At 40.0% G+C, this 13,848-nt stretch overlaps 1 protein-coding gene across 6 annotated transcripts in view; it reads right to left on the bottom strand.

Annotated features, from left to right (window-relative positions):
• Nucleotides 1–6,982: 6,982 nt before the first annotated feature.
• pald1a (phosphatase domain containing paladin 1a) overlaps nt 6,983–13,848 on the bottom strand; it is a 59,385-nt gene continuing 52,519 nt past the window's right edge. For all 6 annotated transcript variants that reach the window (XM_085416623.1, XM_085416621.1, XM_085416624.1 and 3 more), the window contains exon 20: nt 6,983–8,146. In XM_085416623.1, coding sequence (XP_085272749.1) covers nt 7,997–8,146 — 150 coding nt within the window. In that variant the 3' untranslated portion in view covers nt 6,983–7,996. The remainder of the gene's footprint in view (nt 8,147–13,848) is intronic.

The raw sequence follows: 13,848 nt of genomic DNA on the forward strand, positions 1-13,848 counted from the left end.
AACAGAGGACAAAAATACAATGACACATGGGATGAGTTATGACCAGAGGTGTGGACTCGAGTCACATGACTTGGACTCGAGTCAGACTCGAGTCATTAATTTTATGACTTTAGACTTGACTTGAAAAAATGTTCTAAGACTTGTGACTTGACTTGGACTTTTACACCAATGACTTGGGACTTGAATTGGACTTGAACCGGTTTACTTGAAAAGACTTGATATTTTACCCCAAATATAAAATTTAACATGCATATTATATAGAGATTGAAAATGTGATGTCATTCACGGGTAGAACCGCAAAGGATTCTGGGAACTCGTGGCAAGCGGTACTAGCGCATGCAGGCTTTCAATTGAAATCAGTCACACAGCGATAAAAAGAAACACAAAAATGTCAAGAAGCTGTTGTATTATTAACTGCAATAGCCGGTCGCATGACAGCCACGGGAAGCTGACGGGTAAAGAGATCAGTTGTTATCGGATTACGTCGTTGAAGAGAAATTGTTCGAGCCATGTTTCCGAAGTGACAAAGACGCGACGGATGGCCTGGATTGCAGCCATTCAAAGACCAAATATAACGTCCCAGAACACTCCAGCTCACAGGTTAGTCTGCTCCAAGCATTTCCACAAAGGTCAGTCTGCTGTTGTAGTTAATGCGTCATTTTTCTTAACATAATTGGTGATATAGGTTACAAGCAAGTCTGGCGCTGAACAGAAATTGTCGCGCTATGCTCCTTTATTTATTGTGCATAAATAGTAAATTGTCCTGACACAATATGGCGTTTCGCTTCTGTTATTATGGTACATTAACAAAAACATATACTTTTATTCACAGGATAAAACAGTTGTTTTGTATCACTAATTGTCCAGTACGATTACAGCATACAATATTATTGTCACTGCTACATTTCTGTGATGCATACCAGAAATTATTTCCACTACTAATTAATTACCGTTGAGCTCAAAGGTCCTATTAATAAACGGTTAACGAATGTGTATTTATGACGACGATTTGTGAGACTGGTAAACTTATGATACGTACGATGGTCTTCACTTTCTACACGGTGCATTTCAAGGTCCTGCACCCATCCGTCGGTAAACTGTACCTGGGCTTGTTGCAGTGACCGGAAGTTACTAAACTTCATGAGTGTGTGCACTCACTCCAAGAACCGTATGATTATAAATATGCATATAAATATGCTACGATGAGATAGCTGACTTCATCTAACTAGCAAATGTTTTCCAGGCTACGTTGGTGATGCAGTTTTTTTTTTTAAATGATATTTTTAAAAAAATATCATTTATTTATGTATGATATTTTTGTCATGCGATTTTAAAGCCGGTCCTACAACCGCATCCAAGAATAACATGCAGCTTATCTCAGAACTGTCGGTGAAAATTATTCTTGGAGCTAGGTTTAATTGAGCTGCATTTTAAAGAGGTGCAATTTCACAATTTGTGTATATTTTCTACGTTCACTATTTTGTCATGTGTTGAGAAAAACACAGATTTAAAAATTACATGGTCTAATATTTACATTTAGCATAACTGCAACATGCTTTTTTTCGGGGTTTTTTTAAAGACTCGAAAGGACTTGAAATTCAAAGTTTCAGACTTGTGACTTGACTCGGACTTTTACACCAGTGACTTGAGACTCGACTCTGACTTGCCTGACATTACTTGAGACTTGACTTGAGACTTGAGGATAAAGACTTGAGACTTACTTGAGACTTGCAAAACAATGACTTGGTCCCACCTCTGGTTATGACTGCAGCGCTGTTTGTGTTCCTTGGCATCACAACAAATAGAACATTCTGTTTCAGCTTTGAATCAGCTAATCAAGCTTTGTATAAATTAAATACACATTGTTAAGTTAACATTCAGGTATTGTTTGAAATAAAGGTCTAACTTTGCAATGTAGTTTGACTGATTACTATGCAGTATAAATACACTTGCCACCCACTTTGTTAGGTACATTTTGCTAGTATCGATTGGATTCCCTTTTGCTTTCAGACCTCATTTAAGTCTTCGTAGATTCAACAGTTTAGTGTTGTTTACACAGTTCCTGCAAATTTGCCAGGTGTACATTGATGATGCAAATCTGCCATAGTACCACATACCAAAGGTGCTCTATTAGATTCAGATCTTGAAACTAATTGGCTATTTGTTTTATTATTAAATGTTTTGAGCTTTACATGTGTTATCCTGCTGAAAGCAGCCATCAGAACACTGTTGATATAAAGGGACAGACATGGTCAGCAACAATGCTAAGGTGGGTAATGGGATTGATCTTCAGTTTTAAAGTGTCTGTGGTGGGGCGTGGTCTGTGGTGCCGTGCGGACGCACCTGCATGGCATCTGCAGATCCCGCCCGCGGTGGTAAATCACGGGGAAGCAGGGTTGAGAGTGTTGTTGTGGTGTGATGCATGTAGAATGAATAAAGATGGCTCAAAATGCAGATCTGTGGTCCCGCCGTGCCTTATTCACACCACAGTGTCCCATATACACTGGCTTGCAAAAGTATTCGGCCCCCTTGAACTTTTCCACATTTTGTCACATTACAGCCACAAACATGAATCAATTTTATTGGAATTCCACATGACAGACCAATACAAAGTGGTGCACACGTGAGAAGTGGAATGAAAATCATACATGATTCCAAACATTTTTTACAAATAAATAACTGCAAAGTGGGGTGTGCGTAATTATTCAGCCTCCTGAGTCAATACTTTGTAGAACCACCTTTTGCTGCAATTACAGCTGCCAGTCTTTTAGGGTTTGTCTCTACCAGCTTTGCACATCTAGAGACTGAAATTCTTGCCCATTCTTCTTTGCAAAACAGCTCCAGCTCAGTCAGATTAGATGGACAGCGTTTGTGATCTTGCCACAGATTCTTGATTGGATTTAGATCTGGACTTTGACTGGGCCACTCTAACACATGGATATGTTTTGTTTTAAACCATTCCATTGTTGCCCTGGCTTTATGTTTAGGGTCGTTGTCCTGCTGGAAGGTGAAGCTCCGCCCCAGTCTCAAGTCTTTTGCAGACTCCAAGAGGTTTTCTTCCAGGATTGCCCTGTATTTGGCTCCATCCATCTTCCCATCAACTCTGACCAGCTTCCCTGTCCCTGCTGAAGAGAAGCACCCCCAGAGCATGATGCTGCCACCACCATATTTGACAGTGGGGATGGTGTGTTCAGAGTGATGTGCAGTGTTAGTTTTTCGCCACACATAGCGTTTTGCATTTTGGCCAAAAAGTTCCATTTTGGTCTCATCTGACCAGAGCACCTTCTTCCACATGTTTGCTGTGTCCCTCACATGGCTTGTGGCAAACTGCAAACGGGACTTCTTATGGTTTTCTGTTAACAATGGCTTTCTTCTTGCCTCTCTTCCATAAAGGCCAACTTTGTGCAGTGCCCGACTAATAGTTGTCCTATGGACAGATTCCCCCACCTGAGCTGTAGATCTCTGCAGCTCGTCCAGAGTCACCATGGGCCTCTTGGCTGCATTTCTGATCAGCGCTCTCCATGTTCGGCCTGTGAGTTTAGGTGGACGGCCTTGTCTTGGTAGGTTTACAGTTGTGCCATACTCCTTCCATTTCTGAATGATCACTTGAACAGTGCTCCGTGAGATATTCAAGGCTTGGGAAATCTTTTCGTAGCCTAAGCCTGCTATAAATTTCTCAATAACTTTATCCCTGACCTGTGTGGTGTGTTCTTTGGACTTCATGGTGTTGTTGCTCCCAATATTCTCTTAGACAACCTCTGAGGCTGTCACAGAGCAGCTGTATTTGTACTGATATTAGATTACACACAGGTGCACTCTATTCAGTCATTAGCACTCATCAGGCAATGTCTATGGGCAACTGACTGCACTCAGACCAAAGGGGGCTGAATAATTAAGCACACCCCACTTTTCAGTTATTTATTTGTAAAAACCATTTGGAATCATGTATGATTTTTGTTCCACTTCTCACGTGTACACCACTTTGTATTGGTCTTTCATGTGGAATTCCAAAATTGATTTATGTTTGCGGCTGTAATGTGACAAAATGTGGAAAAGTTCAAGGGGGCCGAATACTTTTGCACTGTAAAATATCCCCACACAGCATCGCACTGCTAGCAGTAGCCTCAACTATTGATTCAAGGCAGGATGGATCCAAATGTTCATGTTATTAACGCTATATTCTGAGTCTACCATCTGGATTTTACAGCAGAAACGGAGGCTCATCTAACCTGGCAAAACTTTCGAAACGTCTATTGTCCACTTTTGGAGAGCTGGTGCAAATTGTAGCCTTAACGTAGTTTCCTGTTCCTAGCTGACAGAAGTAGTGCCGAGTATGGTCTTCTGCTCTTGTAGCCCATCTACTACAGGGTTCAACATGCATTCAGAGACGATCTTCTACATGCCTCATTCAGGGGTACTTGTTGTCTTACTATTAGCTAGAAGCAGTCTGACCATTCCCCTCTGATCTCTAGCATCAATAAAGCATTTTCACCCCAAAAAAACGATGCTCGTTTGCTATTTTCTCCTTTCCAGACAATTCTCTATAAACGCTCGCTGTGTGGGAAATCCCAGTAGATTCACACAAGCCTGTCTGACACCAATAACCATACCATGCTCAAAGTCACTTTAATAACCTTTCTTCCCTTTTCTGATGCTCAGTTTGAACTTCAGCAGGTCATCTTGGTTACGTCTGAATGCCCTGCAACCTAATGGAGACTTACTATAACGAGTGTTACCAGTGGCTCCACTATATTACTTTTATTTCCATGTAGTCTGCTTAAACTCATTCAACAATTCAACAAATCACCCATGCTTTGAACCTTGCCTCTAAATAAGAAAACCTTAGTCATGGGGATGTATCCCAAAAGATCAAATGGGAATAGGAATAAGCATTTAAAAGCTCACTATCAATCCAATCAGTACTTTTTATCATGCCAGTTGATACTTTACCTGGATCAGTAGTGTGTGTAATAACCTAACAGGGATTGTGTATTATTGCTCACGGTAAATGAAGGCCCAGACACGTATTTGCCAGAGAAGATTTAAGAGCAAGGTCTTAACAATCTTATTAATATTGATCAAATCCCTGAGAGGTTTGAGACTTGAGTTCCCGAGGTGTTTTTTAAGGCGGCCTTTATACACACAAGAACAATCAAAGAGGATGGCAATGCACCCATGAACCCCTTACACCGGCATGATGCCTCCTGTCCTCAGCAGCTCTCTCATCTGCAGGGGGAAGCTTTTCACATGAAGTTCATTACATCCCCTCTTGCTGCTCACCTCTGAATGCCACTCTTTGTCTGCTGCAATTTCTGGATCCTTCAGAACCACTAGCTTGAGTTTCACATTGGGGAGTATCTCAATGAGTTTGGAAAGAATTTCAAAGGCGAGGGGCCGCTATATCATCCAAGCATGGTCCTCATGTCCTGGGCTTATCTTGACCTGGAGTCCAGTTGGCCACATGCTGCAACTGAATAGACCTTCTCCATATCTGCCAATTTTTCTCCATTGGTAAAGAGTAACAGTGTACAATAAGTGTTATGGTGAATTTATCTGTGCCTCAGGGCCTGCCAACCCTCTCACTAAGAGGGATGAATTAGCTCATAAAGTCTCAAACTCTACAGGAAGCCTTTCAATCTGGCTCACTTTGTTTCCATTTACAATAATTCAGGATAGGCTGTGGTGTGATAAAGTCCTAACAACTTCCGTAGTCCCGAAGATAAGCCTGCTATGCACTTACAAGACGGGAAGTGATCTGGGATATCAGACTTTCAAAGCAGGCCAGCGAAGCCAAGTGTGCTTCACTGATGTGCCGGCTGGTGGCTTTTAATCCTCACACAGGCCTCCATTGTTGAAAGACTGACCATATTTTTTTAATTAAGACCTTACCTGTCCACATCAAAACGCAACTCAGATTAGTCTTTTGATCTGCCTAAGCTCTTTATTACTGTGTATGGAATATGTTAAGATTTCAGCCCAACAATGAATCATCTGTTTTGGGTAAATGTACGCTGCTCGATGCTCATAACCTGTCCTGCTCTCCGAGGTTGGCACCGACACAAAACAAAGAGGCCTCGCGGATATACGAGAGGGTTCTCAGCGGTGCGTATCTGCAGCAAAAGATGATGCTGAGATAAGGCGGAAAAAAGAAAGGAAACCGAGGAGGGAAGACAATCATTTGGCTCCATCGCAGGAGACTTCAGAAGCTTCAATAAAACAAGGCACAGAGGACAGTAGTGTGCAAAATAAAATCATAAAACCCTCCTACACACAAAAATCCGAATCCTTGGTGCAGATGGATAAGTTTTAGTTTTCTCCACGTAAAAAAAAAAAGATATCAAAAGCAGAAACTCTGTTAGATCTATCTGAAATATTTATTTTAGCTTCCAAACAAGAAAATAATTGGTACATACAGCAAATAAAAGACATTTACTCTGTGAAGAGCGCCTGTTAAAAAAGAAAAAAAAAACAATTAAATTAAAAGCCTAGCTAAGATATCAGGATCTCTTAGTATACAACCTCCACATTTGTGCGTTTAATCAAGAATCACAAAGATGGGTATTAGATGTTCCAACACAAACTGTGTATTTTAAATTTCTTCCCATTTTCAATCACTGCAATGTTTTTGATAACTTGAAGGGTGCACTTTCATTATGCAATGCCACACTGAAACAAACAAGAATGACAGGTATCTGGAGGAACGATTGATAATTTTTGATCCTTTGATTTTTGCTTATCTTTCTGGTTTTAAGGCAGGATTCATAATATAGCGGTAACATGCTCAAACAAAGAACATGTCAAGACTTTAAAGAAATCCTGCAGGGTTAAAGTTACTCTACAGATCTGGTGTTGTCATGCATTCAGAGAAAACAATGATGTAAATGTTTGAAAGACAATGCAACTTTAAACTCTTGTTCTAAACAGTGAATCATGCAGCTGTTTCCCTCCACTGAAGAAATGAACATCAGCTGCAGTTATGGAATGGTGTATTTATCCACATCAATAAACACTAAGTGTATTTAAAAAAAAAAAAAATCCAAGTCACACCAAATATCTGCAGATGCTGTTTCCATCCATAAATTTAAGCTCCCCAAGCCAAGATGGTATAAAAGTAACACCTCCAAATGTACACATCAAAGGTGCTTTAAAGCTTTGCGGACTTCTATTGCATCAAGCTGCAGGTGAGCAGCTTGAGGCTGTGTAGGAAGGCGGATTTGCATTATTGGTAATATGTATGTGGACCATGTTTTGACAAGAAGGAAGAATGCAGAATCACATCACATGACAGAAGTAATTTTACAGCTTTAAACAAAGTTTAAAAACAAAAAAAAACCACAGAGCGCTTCAAAGTCAAATGTAACACATAAAAATGTTAGTACCTGTATCATGACAGATATAATCAAACGTAAAAAAACAAAAAAACTAAAATCAGGTACAACAGAGGAACATATAAGTGCTGTCATATTTTAGCATCTTTGCAACGCTCAAAATCCTCTTATCAAATAACGTTTGGAAAACTCAACAGCACAGTTATTTAAATACTGACAGCTTCCATATGTACATAGGGACTCTTCTGAAAAAGTGGAACAGATGCACAGTGACATAAATTGTTAGAATTTTCTGATCTCCTCCTCCATAACAACATTTAACTCTAGTTCCAGCTGAAGTTTCAAAGAGCTGTCGCAAGTGAGCATAATTTTACTGGGATTTTAAGAAAAAAAATAACCTAAACATGTACAAATTAGTACATTAATAAATTCACTGATGTAAATGCACAACTTCCAATACAGAAGCAGAATCTTGCTGAGATTTAAAGCTAAAAACTGTTAACATCACAAGTGAGAAAAAAAGGAAAAAAGCAGTAACATTAAACAACAGGTGTTGTGAAGATATACAGAAAATAAGGGTAAATACAGAAGGCATAACTATGTTATTGGAAATGTCTTTTATTCTGAAAAGCACAGTACTGTTTTGGCGTATTCACAGTGATCCCCTCTCAGATGAACTCCCCGCGGAAAGGAAGTGACAGAATGTTTTGCTGTTGCCAGCGGCAGCGCAGCCTGGCCAGTGGCGTGTCCCTCGGGTTTTCAAACTCAGAGAAGCCCAGCTGGTTGAGGATGTCATAAACTCCGGCTCTGGCAGCCACCTACCACAGAAACGCACAAAATATTAATGAACAGGCGATATGGCGTGCCAAGATTTTTTTTTCTCTTCTTGTCCTTTGTGACCACACAAACACATGGACTTCCACTTTTTCAGCATGGTTTCTGATGGCTGCTAGATGCTCAGCTGTTATAATGAAAGACCAGGGCTCAACTCCGGGTTTGGAGAAGTGGCTGAAAAAGAATTCGGTTGTGTCACTTGGGTAAAAATATTAAGACCGTACTTATTTTCAGGCATAATCAGAGCAATAAAAAAAAAAATTAAGCGGAAACCAAATCAGCCTGTAAAATCAGCTGAATAGTGTCCTCATTGGTTCTGGAGGGAGCTTTAAAAAATCCTGATGACATTACGATGACATCAAGGTCATCAAGGACTTTTACTAGGAAATAAAGCGTTTAATGAAATTATTGAGAATTACTGACTTTGGATTGTGGGAAATGTAGGAACAAGCATTTTTCCCAGAACATAGCAGGCTCTGCTCCTTTAATTCCAGCATTTTTTACAGTTACAATACTACTGAAAGTAACGAAAGTACCCTTTTAGAGAAGCAGAATTGACTTTTTAAGAGTTATATTATAACATATCATCCATCCTCTTCAGTCTCAAATACTCAGATCATCTCATTTGGCAACCCCATGCAAATAAGTGAGCAGCCAAAACGAGCTTCCAGATGTTTAAAATGTAAATCATTTTAATTACTTTAAGCTTAATATAAAAATGTAAATATATACAAAATTGCATGTGGCACTGAGTACAACTAGTTATTCATTTAAGAGTCTTCCTCGGATATAGTTAATTAGCCCCACATTTATTGCATTAAACTTCAAATAGTTTGTAAAAAATAAAAAATAAAAAAAAGAATTGCTATTGAAGTCAATATAAATAGCTTGTATTTATTTTTTTAATAAGTGCAAGTAGCATTTGTACCTGTAGACCTGAGTATGCCCACGCATGTTCTAGTCAGGCTGAAGCAGTGATGGTGGCTCAAAGAATAGGGTGATTTTTCAAATCATCATAACAACAGTGAGTCACCCCTTATGCTTTCTGTCCACATCAGTCATCTCAAAGTTTCCACAATCATAAAAATCAAAAACTTTACCTCTTTCAAGGCCATTTTTAGATAATATGAACACTTGTGGTCTCATTTCCTTTGCAAAAGCGTGACCCCACTGCCAACTTGAATTTCATTTTGGGGTAAGAGGACAAAGTCACAGAGAGCCCAATCTGGGCAGTAAAGGTGGTGGCATAAAAAGATTGTCTAGATGTCACAAAAAAAAAAAAACACTCCTGCCTCCTCGGTCTGCTGAAGCACAATGGCACACACCACATTTCACATGGTTTCTAAAGGACACGCTCCCTCAGGGCATTACAGTTAACATCACGGTAAAAATCTGACTTTGAGTGACGAATTCACAGAATCTCAGCCCTATCCAAAAAAAAGAAAGAAAGAAAGAAAATGATGTTCTTCCTCCACGCTTGAAGTGCTATGTATTACGTGTTTCGTTTGTAACTCATTACAAAATGAGTCACGAAATGAAGCTCTGGTAAGTTTGACACAAAGTCAATATTTTCTTCCTGAACTCATGAAATTGCACAGTTCACATGCAAGTGGTCAGAACAAGGCTTCCAGGTAGGGCTCTATAAATAGCAGCCATGCTTAAAACTCACAGAAATAATGGAAGTTTGCACTAGGTGTTTTTTCAGAGTCCGTTAGCAGGAGATTTTCTTGAAATTTTTAAAGCCAATAACTCGCATGTCAGGTCACCACCAACAGTGTTTGTGTGAATGAAGTCAACAGCAAAAGCAGTCCAATATTTATGTGAGCCTAATTGAGTGCAATGCTTTACTTAATTTACACCAATTACCTCACTTATAAGTACCCAAATCCCTGCTGTAATGGAACAGCACCACGGGAAGAGTATATGCTCAGTGGACTTTGTCTGAATCTTTCCTGAATGAATGAGAACATATCTGCCTCCTGAGAGTTCGGTGTTAAGCAGTAGGTCATACTGACTCACGGTCTGCTACGACTGATGGGAAACACCAAAGACAACCAGAAACATCTGGCCATAAAGGTAAGCAACATAAACAAATAAAAACAAAACCCAGTCAAAGCCGACTTCCCTGCAAAAGCCTTTAACTGCCCTATGACGAGTGCCCCAGTTTGCCCATTTTACTTTGAAGGAGAAGCCTCAGTGCAATGCACTGGACTGTGAAGTTCAATTCCCACATGTAAAAAAAAAAAATAGTAATAAAGAAAAATTGTGCTGGATTCCTTGAAAGGCACAAAAGCATTCAGAGTCATCTCTTCCATTATGCAGGCTGAGACTGAAATCGATACAGGACTCAGCTGAACCTAAATCTGGTCTATATAGCCCTAAAGGACATCCAGGGAATGACTCAGTGGAAGTAACGTGGCCTAAAACGCATTGCCAATTTAACCTCTCCCTTTTTCTCCTGAGGCAGTCAAGGAAGCTGCAAATTTTGGAGTAGAGAGAGAGAGAAACTTTTTGAACATCAGGGTAAATAAGGACAGTGTTTGAGGGAGCAAATTTGCATACTAAACAAAAATGAGCAATATAATTGTGGTCATATTCTCAGGGCTACGAGGGAATCCTGTACGTACATGCTGCTGGAAACCCTTTTAAAAGTAGGCTGTCAGGTAAATGCTGAAGAAGACATATGGGAACAATGAAGAGGAATAATAGTATCAAGATATCCCTTTCACTAACAGTGATTACAGCTTAGCCGGCCAGCTTTGTGCAGAAATAAACACGTGCACCACAAAGTGTGGTCTGGATTATCTACTTGCTTACAATGCAAAATTCAAACCTTAAATACATATCACATAACTTCTGCTTTTGTGCAGTCGGCACTGGCTTGGTTCTTTAAGTTGGAAATGAGTGATCACGTAGCCTCTATTGTCCCGTCTTAATACAGCTTTTTAATAACTAGCTCATGCAGTCATGTACCTCTAATGTTTGTGTGCTATGAGTTCGTGGACAGCTAACAGTTCAAAAGCTGCACGAGTATTTTGATAGGAGAAACTGACTTAGTGCAGCGGAACCATTAGTCAGTCGATTTGACGCCCACATGAATCTCTGGATTTGTGCTGTTAACATGCATAGCCTGACTCATCCACCCCAGAGCCTGCCTGTCTAAATAAGTAATGTATGAAACATCAGAAAATACAAAACGTCAACTTAGGGAGGCCCAAAAGAGCATATCAGGGGGATGACAGTGACTGCATACGGTCTTTGTGGAGTCAAAGCTGTTGGTGTTGATCCAGTTTTCTTCATTATTCTCTTGTTTTACAAAAAAAAGATAAATCCAGTAAAGCGTGTGACTTCACAGTGGATGCCAGCTGCAGTCAGACTAATTCAGCTGTTGCAGCAGAAGGAATTTCAATGTGGCAAACAAAAAAGAATCCACTTACAAAACTCTTACAGCAAAATCCATCTGTCTGTTTTCTTCTGCTTATCCAGTGCAGGGTTGTGGGGGAGGGCGAGGCTTATCCCAGCTGTCATGGGGCAAGAGGAGGGGTACACCCTGGACAGGCTTTAAACTCTCACAGTACTCACACATAAAGACAGACAACTATTCACACCTACAGTAGATATAGAATCACCAATTAACCAAACGCCATGTGTGTTGCTAAGAATGTGGGAGAAAGCCAGAGTACCAGGAAAGAACCCCCAGACATGTGGAACACAGACATGGAACCTAAACCGAAAAAGACCCCAGACTATACTTGAGCCCAGGGCCCTCTTGCTGTGAGGAAACAGTGCTAAGCACCGCTTTAATAAAGTCCGATTCTGACACACTCGGTACTTTTAAAACTGACTCTCTAATCTGAAGAGGTTAATACATGACCACGTTCCTATCATCATCTATAGCCACAAGATGTGGGTAGTCACTGAAAAAGTAAATCAGGGTAGACCCAGTACCTTGAAGAAGTTATGTTTTTTGGCTAAGGAGTTAAGCAAGTGTAGGGATGCTTAGTTTACCATCTCCAAAAAACAGTCAGGCTCATTAATATTACTATATACAAATATTACAAATAATTTGTAATGTAAAGTAACTTTGTACCCAAAGACAGGACGACAAGTCAACGTAGAATCTAGTGTGGCAAGATAAAAGAAAAATGAAGTAGTACTGCCCTGAAATCAAATTTGGCATCTTGTTAATTATGCTGAAGGACGGCAGATTGAATGAATGAAGCGCTTGATGTACGATCACTGGAGAACAAGGGAAAGGGGGAAATCAAGGCTGTGTTGCTGCACTTTTTCTTCCTTTTGTACTGCTCACACCATTCCCTGCCCACACCACCAACATTAAGCAATGCAGAGGGCTGGAGGTCACTGAAAGCTGAGGTCATTTAACAGTGTCTATGTCATAGCAATTAAAGAAATAGATGCAAGTGTGAAACAATAGCGATCCCCTTCTGCAATAAGTAATTCCAGATATTCCAGATGTAATATTTATCTTCTTCAATCTCAGAAAACATTGCACACTGACATTGTGACGGTTTTCTTTTCATCACATCCTTTTCAGTCTCTGTACACCTGGACACAAAAGTGCTTGAAAACAAGTTGTGATACCCTGACAACTTGCTACTAGGGCTGCCACAAACGATTATTTTGATAGTCGACTAGTCACCGATTATTTATGCGATTAGTCGACTAATCAGATCATCATCCACTGGACGTAAAACTACAGCTTATTGCACCAGCAGCATCTGCTCTTATATAACTATCATTAGCTTACAGCTTTAAGCTTTTAAGGTGCTAACTAAAAATAAAGACAAGATGATAGTTTATTCAATTTTAATGAAATTTGCAGATTGTTTCGGTAAAGTTTAATAAACTCCTTGCTATCTAAAATATAACAGGACACCGGAGTATATTCTCCAGCATCTCACACTTCTGATAATCAGCTGTCTGCTTGACGTTTATTCAGCTGTGTAAAAACTACAACTTTAATCTCAGCCAAACCGATTTACTCAGGAACAAATAAAATACAAAAAAAAAAAAAAAAAAAGCCAAACAACAACATTTTTAATTTATCTAAGTGACTCATATATATTTAACCTGAGTCGCGAAAGACGGCGGTGGGTTTGAAAACAATTTGCCGGGAGTCCGGTGTTCTCACGGCGCTAGTGACCTAGCCCCCGGCTAGCTATCGAGCTAGTGGGTAACAGACGTCTCCGAAAACGTCGGAGCGCTTTTGAAAATATGTGGTGTCCTGATAAACTGAGCCGATATTTGAGGTTTACACAGCTACATTCTCGCCTGAAAATATGTTAAACGTTTATTTTGTGACCCAGAAAGAATAATAAGAGTAATATTAAAACTAACTAGCTACCGCCATTGTTGGAAACTAAGCTGGGCCGCGCTATGAATTCTGGGACACAGCTGCTTCTTCTTCTTCGGGGTTTAACGGCAGCTGGCATCCTTGTACATGCTGTGCTGCCATCTTCTGTTTCAGTCCGTTATTACACTCTTAAATCCTGCTATTATTCCTGCGTCTTTTGCGATCTTACAAAGCTTCAAACGACACGTCGACTATTAAATTAGTCGTCGACGATTTTGATAGTCGACGTAATCGTGACTAGTCGACAAATCGTGGCAGCCCTACTTGCTACCACACAAAAATCATTTTGAGGATTACAGTAACTCTTCTTAC

Source organism: Rhamphochromis longiceps, linkage group LG8 (genome assembly GCF_057381845.1).
Source record: "Rhamphochromis longiceps isolate RC_006_pf linkage group LG8, R_longiceps_female_GT1.1, whole genome shotgun sequence".
Classification (NCBI taxonomy): Eukaryota; Metazoa; Chordata; class Actinopteri; order Cichliformes; family Cichlidae; genus Rhamphochromis; species Rhamphochromis longiceps.